The sequence below is a fragment of the Mytilus edulis genome, chromosome 4 (assembly GCF_963676685.1).
Source record: "Mytilus edulis chromosome 4, xbMytEdul2.2, whole genome shotgun sequence".
Taxonomy (NCBI): Eukaryota; Metazoa; Mollusca; class Bivalvia; order Mytilida; family Mytilidae; genus Mytilus; species Mytilus edulis.
The window spans coordinates 38,806,632-38,814,919 of NC_092347.1; the positions used below are offsets into that span (position 1 = coordinate 38,806,632).

General features: G+C 33.8%; 2 protein-coding genes across 2 annotated transcripts in view; both read left to right on the top strand.

Moving 5' to 3' along the window:
• Positions 1 to 8,288, top strand: part of LOC139521850 (hephaestin-like) — a 331,235-nt gene that overhangs the window by 219,894 nt on the left and 103,053 nt on the right. The gene's annotated exons all lie outside the window — the stretch shown is intronic.
• Positions 2,791 to 5,444, top strand: LOC139518434 (complement C1q tumor necrosis factor-related protein 6-like). The gene is made up of 3 exons (XM_071309974.1): positions 2,791 to 2,929; positions 3,760 to 3,819; positions 4,993 to 5,444. Exons 1-3 carry the CDS (start codon positions 2,842 to 2,844, stop codon positions 5,406 to 5,408), a joined length of 564 nt encoding a protein of 187 aa, XP_071166075.1. The 5' UTR covers positions 2,791 to 2,841; the 3' UTR covers positions 5,409 to 5,444.

The following is an 8,288-nucleotide window of genomic DNA, read 5'->3' on the forward strand; positions in this document are numbered from 1 at the left end:
TATATAAAGGTACAACTTTGATAAATATAAATATTTTTGTATAAGATGTCAAAGAATTTGAGTTATTATTGCGATACTCAGAAATCAGTCGCATTAATATAAAATATTTTCTCTGAGTAGTTGAAATCACTCGAAACAAGGTGAGACATGCACATAAGTAATAGATATGTATTGTAAATATAGAAAATTCAATATTTTAATCAACAAAAAAAACCCCAAAAAAATCTGTATCATATACCCAAACGCCTGTGTTTTTTGGTATAGACCCTTGCGTACAATTTTAGTAAGTAGCCCTTTGTTTCATTAAACAAAGAATGACCAAGGTACAAGTATCTTGTCTTGGGGAGGGATAAATCCTACATTTTAAAAAATCACCCCGATTGAAACAAAAAATCTCTGAAACTGACATTATCAATATGCTTGATTTCTAAATTGACAACACATTTGGTACGTTTGTATGACGTGTTTTTCAACAAAACAATCAAAATTCCCATGGGAACAAGATCCTCTTGTCGTCCATTTCCTTTATTCATATGAGGCTGATTTCATACATGAACTTCTTAGGCAGAGAAAAGAAGTGAGCAGTATCTTAAACTTTTCTTTATGCTAAATAAATAATGTTATCTCTCTAAATAATTAAAAATTTGGTGACTATGTTGAACGCAGCTAATTCAAAACCAACAATTACGACAAAAAAGAGATGATTTTGTTACAGCCACTATGTTCCGTCAGTTACTTTGTTCCGGCGGAACTTTTCTACTAGTTATTTCGTTCCGATGGAACTTTCCAACTAGTTGTTTTATTCCGAGTGCAGTCGAAAAGTTCCGGAAAAAAGTAGCTAATTGAAAAGTCCCGGAACAATGTAGCTCGTTCCGAATATACCATGCACTTCATCCTTTTTGTAGAAAGAGGGGAAAGAATGAGTTTCAGCATATATATAAGAGCAAATCATTAATTTACAAGAATACCCAACGCATTGAAAGGGGTTTCTTTGGGGACAAATATTAAAAAAGGCATGGAGAAATAATGAAAATGTATTTAAATTTTGATGTACTGAGGAGGGGGAAGAACAAGTTCCTCAGTCCAGCAAAATTTAAGTTGTATTTCATAGCTCACATAAAACGGAATAAGTTGCATTATTATGCAAATTTAGTATTCATATTACCCTCAAGAGAGCCGCGAAGCATAACCCCTCCTCATGTGGGTCTTTGCATCAATTCTCCAAATGGAACTTTGTGACTGGTTGGTAAGTTCCGTTGGAACGTATTTTGGGCTAGTTTGTTAGTTCCGGTTTTGACTTATTTGCCAAAGAGGAACTTTGTGGCTAGTTGATAAGTTCCTTTTGACTTTTGTAATCAGTATCTTGGTTTCCCTTTGAAAGTTTCAAATATAATATGTTGATCTTTTACTTTGCATCAATTCTCCAAATGGAAATTTCTGCCTGGTTGATAAGTTCCGTTGGATCTTTTGTGCTAGTTTGTTAGTTCCGGTTTTGACTAATTTGGCAAAAAAGGAACTTTCTAACTAGTTTAAATACTCCTTTGGAACTTTTCAACTAGTCACTTTGTTCCGGTGTAACTTTTAAACCAGAGGAAGGACAAAGTAACTAGTTAATAAGTTCCTCCGGAACTTTTCGGCTAGTTAGTTCTTTCCGCCCGGAACTTTCCAACGTCGGAACAAAAGAGCATTTACAATTTCAGCTTCCTAATTGTGAACTTTTCATTTCTATGTAGCAACATTCCAGCAGCACCTGCAGAGTATATATCTCCCAGTTATCTCTTAGTTATGTTAAGTTGCAATTACTGCCGCAAGGAATAGCATGGTTCTATCATTGGTGTTAAAATGAAACTTTCCTCCTGGTATAACTTAACATTGAAAAATTGTTGATTAATTCAAAGTCACTTGACCATGTCTCCTTTTTCTTTGTTCGTACTTTTAAATTAATTGACATTTTTTTTTCAAGTTAAGTTAAGTTTTCGGCCTAAGTTTTATTGATAGGAACTACTACAGTAAACAACGATAATTTGTATAAAAATTACAATACTAACTGTACATATCAGTTTGTCGACCATTTTCATACCCTGTCCACTAGATCGTGGTCCAGGGACTGAATTAATAAGCAACAAGAAGATGCCCACGAAATCGCGGTAAAATTCAGGATTGGGCAAAGGTTGAGTTTTCAAATTTCTCGGCGGTTCGTCAACTGAGCATGCACGGAAGCGTATAAGACACGGATTCCGAAATTGGATATTTTCTCAAAAGTTGGCGTTCTCTGTGGAAAAAATATTGTTTCAAAGACAAATTAGAAAGTAAAAAACACTACATTTCCAAACGTCATATCATAAACATTTCCGGTTTCAAAGGAGTTGCGTCTAAATCAAATCGGTCTCTCCCTTTAGTAGTATAGATGTTTCTGTCCATCAGATTGGGTTTTTTTCTGAAATTACAGTTATGCCGATAGGCGAGACATATCTCTGTGTCAACAGTTTATTGAACTTAACTTGGAGTTCGGTGTTTTTTTTGTTATTCTTTATTAATTTGGTAAATGGTTTTTTTTATTTAATTTCCAGTGGCAGATATTTGATTGGAATATTCATAACGAACTTCTATTCCTAAATGCTATTGCTATTTGCTTATGACGGGAAATTATCCCACAGGGTTTTTATAATTCCAGGAAGGGTAAAACAATCTATAAAAATATAATATTTCTTTTATTATCAAATTTCATTATCAAATTTTATAACACGCAATGATGCAATTAAGCCTTTTATGTTTGATTTTTTTTCTCCAGTATTCTCACATTTGAAGTGTGCTGCTTGTTTTTGTTTTTGTTGCTAAACAATGGACACTATTTGTTTGATTTTAGTTGTACTAGTAATTGGTTGTTATGGTCATAAGGCGGATTCAGGATCGTATACACTTAAACTTGGTATGTATATATCTTAAAGGTTGCTAGTCCTTTGTTAATATATGTTCATCTTTGTTATTTTGCTGAGTTTCTTCTGTTACTTTATCTTACATCGGAATAGGACCTCTTTTAAACCGAGTTTTACTATGCGTATTGCTGGTTTTTTTTTTAATTCAACATCGGATGGGTAAAGAGGAGTGTTGAGATCTCACAAAACATGTTTAACCCGACCGCCCGCAAATGTTTACGCCTTACTCAAGTCAGGAACCTCTAGCCTTTGTTGTCTTTTGTGTTTTTTAATCAGATTGGATCACAAAGTGAGGCGAAAGATACAAAAGGGATATTCGAGCTCAGAAGTCGAAACAAACTGACAATGTCATGTCGAAAAAAAAACATACCAAAAAATGCAGTGATCTCAAGTGCTGCGGGTTGATGAGCTAATCCTGTCGCTCCACATATGACACTCATCTGTGATTCATGCAGGTACACACACGGTGATAAGTATTATTGAATTTGGTACATCAGATTTTAGGAAAGAAGACGAGCCTGATTGTGGTTGCGATAAATGAGACATATATATCCGTCATAAAATGTTAAACAGATATTCTATATAACGGTCAACCAACTCATAGTGGCCGCGTCCATAAAGTTAAATTCAACAATTGGAACTCTTGGTTTTGATTGTTTCCTCGGTTTTATAGATAATTTTAGATACCATAAAAAGAACTAATAAGAATGATAAAGTTTGATATCATATATAGTTTGTATTATATACCCTGATATTCTAATATTTATTCGTGTGTTTTCCTTTAAATTCTTGTTTGAACTTTCATGTCATTTTTGTTACACAGAAAACGCAAGTTTTGAAGATCTTCATAGTATGTTCAAGAAAATCAAAGGAACAGGAACAGGTAATTGTTATCTACCTTCTCAATATTTCGTTTTTTGTGAGATTGGTCATTTTAAAGATTAATATTGCCATCTAGGTAACTCATATACAGGCTGCATATACATAATTTTTTTTTGTTATATCGGATGACACTGAAGTAATGTGTAACTATAATTTAATTTATTTGGTACACCTTTTTTAAAATAGGGATAAACCGATAAACATGCTTTATTTACAATTAAATTGTGTGCGGCTGTGTTTTTATGCCCCATCTACGATAGTAGAAGGGCACTATGTTTCCTTGTCTGTGCGTCCCTTCGTCCGTCCGTCTATCCCGCTTTAGGTTTAAGTTTTTGGTCAAGGTAGTTTTTGATGAAGTTAAAGTCCAGTCAACTTGAAACTTAGTTCACATGTTCCCTATGATGATATGATCTTTCTAATTTAAATGCCAAATTAGATTTTTGATTCCAATTTACATAGAAAATGATAGTGCAAGTAGGGCATCTGTGAACTATGGACACATTCTTTGTTCAATATAATCTATAAGTGCAACTCTAATAAAATAATTTCATAATAGATTAGCGGTGTCCTACCTCTCCGAATAATGATTTGCTTCATGTCCTTTGAATGTTAACTATGGTTTTTTATGCCCCACCTACGATAGTAGAGGGGCATTATGTTTTCTGGTCTGTGCCTCCGTTCGTTCGTCCGTCTGTGCGTCCGTCTGTGCGTCCGTCTGTGTGTCCGTTCGCTTCAGGTTAAAGTTTTTGGTCAAGGTAGTTTTTGAAGAAGTTGAAGTCCAATCAACTTGAAACTTAGTACACATGTTCCCCATGATATGATCTTTCTAATTTTAATGCCAAATTATAGTTTTTACCCCAATTTCATGGTCCACTGAACATAGAAAATGATAGTGCAAAGTTCAGGTTAAAGTTTTTGGTCAAGGTAGTTTTTGATAAAGTTAAAGTTACATCAACTTGAAACTTAGTACACATGTTCCCTATGATATGATCTTTGTAATTATAATTCCAAATTATAAGTTTGACCCCAATTTCACGGTCCACTGAACATAGAAAATGATAGTGCGAGTGGGGCATCCGTGTACTATGGACACATTCTTGTTTTCAATTCTTTCATGTCACAAATATGACTATCATAAAAAAGTATATGAGATTTTCAATACTTTTTCTTACAGGTTTGAGTCAACATGACAAAGTATTTTCAGCCTTTGCAGCTTCTTTAACTGCGTCAAAAACTTTGGAATATGGTGAGATTGTAAAGTTTAACAAAGTTTGGACGAACGTCAATAATGATTATGATCCGATTACTGGAGTATACACAGCACCAGAACCAGGGGTGTACCAATTTTCATGCTCCGTAATGAATCAAAAAAATAAACAGCTTCGAGTTTACCTGTGGAAAAATAAGGAAAGGACAGTCGCTATTTATTCTGGTTCTACTGGTTATAATACGGGAACTCTAAATATGATATTAGATCTTAAAAAAGGCGACAAAGTGTACATTAAACAACACGCAGTTAAGGGACAGACATACATGTACAGTGAACCTCCAAGCAACTTTAACATGTTTTCTGGATATCTAATTCACTGAATGGTATACGAAATAAAATTTAACAAAATTAAACAATATTTTCATTATTTTCTATTAAAATTGTCAATTGGACAGATACTCATTGTTATTAGTGCTTCCAAGCTTTATAGACTTCTTTATATTTTCAAAAGCCAGGCGTTAATCAAACGTTGTGATTGGCTTATTACAAGTAGAACAATAGATATTCGGATTTTATGTTTACACAAGGACTTTGTTTAAATGACAAATCTCATGGCAACGGATTCCAGGGAATTAATCATTTTCGTTCGGTATGGGTTTTTCTCTTTGCTGAAAGCATAACGGTAACCTGTAGTTGCTTATATATATAATTATGTCATTTGGTGTCGGCTGGATAGTTGTCTCCTTCGAAATCATGTGTCCTTTTAGTGTAATTTACTGGGCCTTTACTATTGTGAAATAATAAGGATTGTCATTCTGTCCCATTCTGTGAAAATTTCTTTGATTTAATTGCACATCCAAGCATAGTATTGGTCGCGTACTATGCATGGTTCGTTTTTGAGTCTTGAGAATCATACAGTAAAACAAAAGCAAAACACTTTTAGATATGAAAATAATGCTGACTCTCTATATTTCCAACAGCTCTTGCAGACAAATAACTTTAATTTAAAATGTACACATTTATTCTAATTGATTATATGATTAACTGATTGAAGATGGATGGATAACACATATTGATTCATAAAAAAAACCCTGAACATATAAGCACTTAATTGACATACCAAACGCAATGACAAGGCAATATTCATTGGACATTATCTTATCAGCTGGTGGAAAATAAAACCTATAATATAAGAGGCATTAAAGAGCCTGTGTCGCTCACCTTCATCTTCAACAATAGCCACAAGATATAAATGGGCTGTAATTGGTGAAATTACCATTAAAGGGCTATAGCTTCAATAACGAGTCGACTTAAGTTTTTCAGTCATTTGACTTATGTGCATCTTCGCTGTAATTTGACTCAATCGGTCCAATTGCGCTCTTGTTCTTGCGATACTAATATACTTTATTCATATGAAGTAGACTTCATACAGCCGATTCTTTAGAAAACAGAAAAAGATACCATTATCATTTAACTTCATGTTTAGATGTATATGATGCATGCGTTCATTGAGGTCAGCGTCATATAGTTCATTTATATTATGAACGAAAACATTTAATAGGAATCAAGAAGGAACTTTCTGTCAAGTTGAACAATTATAGTAATGCGGGACTTGAAATTTGAATTCCACGATTTAAACTATGTATTTACGGTGAACTGTATACATAGTTCGATAAGATGTACCGTAACTGTTGACCGAGACTATGGCATTGAACTTGAAATAAATTGTATCTCTGCTAAGCGAAATTAGATTTGCTTCATACATTGACTTGCAACTACAAATCGACAGTAAAAATCTGTTGAGAATCAAAATTACTAATACAACAAAAACCGTGACTTTAAATTTTTGATTTTGAATTTGCCCTATTTATGTATCAAGATTCTAGGAACACGTGTATATGGAGTACTTATTTTCCAGATGGTACGATATTTCAGAGGTCGCGTTTTCCTTTCAGTGTTTTAAGCTGAGTGCCACTAGTGCTTCAACTAACGAATTCAGTCTCGATGCATTGTTCCTTTGCAGCAAAAAAAACCCCAACAAAACATGCTTGACAAACCCTTTTCATCCAATATCCAATGGCAGTCCAACTGTACTGTCCTTCCCTGCTTTTAGTTCAAACCTCTTCATTATCGAGATCCAGACATCATGTGTACAACGAAACCTTGCTAAATTAAAGAAAAAATGTTAGGACAGTAATTTTAGTCCAAAATATATTTTTCCCATTGCTTTTCTTAGCGTTCTTTGTACAATCTCTCTCTCCTATCAATGTACAGCCTAGAAATTAAAAGACTTCTTAGTTCCGTTAAAGCTAATTAAAGAAAATATATTATTTTGTCTTTGGAACAATTCAGAGTGAAAAAGTGTCTAGTTATAAAAAAAAACATCGGCTGCATACATCGACCAGTCGGGATTAGATACACTCTTAATTCTGAATACCATTTGGCTGTGCCCATTATACCTAATGGCTGTATTAGCATACAAGACAATAATCATTGATTGCCGAGGTTCTTAACTGCTTGGTCAGGCTCATCAATAATGTGACATGATTACGTCAGCGCTCACGGAACGATCCCAAATATGGGACAGTGGTGTAACAGCACAACCGATAAGAACAAACTATAATATAATTTGAAAATGGTTTGACTCATTATGGATTATTACTAACATGTCTAACATAAGCACAAAAAAAGCTAACATAAAAAAGACAAATCAGTATATCGACCAAGAGTATGTAATCGACGTAACTATTTTAAAGTTATTTGCAAACCATGTTCTCCCAGACTAAAGTCAGTATCAATCTCTGGTATCAATCGAAAGACAACAAATGGATTTAGAAAATTATGTCATTAACAGTCTAAAAAACACAGGGTTGTGTACACGAGCTGCAAACAAATCTGAAGTGAACTTAATACTTAAAAAAAAAGAATTCAAACCTTTAAAAAATATGTTGAGGTCAAGGATTTTGAAAAGGGGGCCATATATAGCTAGCCAACATTTGGTATGATACTTGTAAAAATTATATGCATTTATCATATATATTTATAGCTCATTAGGGGTGACATCTGTCCCCTAAATCCGTCATTGTTAGTATAATAGTCCCAGGGCTCAGTCATAGCAAAATTTAATGTCAAATATGAGCCACCAAACTAAAACTAATTAATCAACCGTGTTACGTCTAAACTAATTTTTGTTGTTATGGGTAGATTTAGCATTGTTATCAATATGGAATAAATATATGCACGACCTTTATTTTACCTAC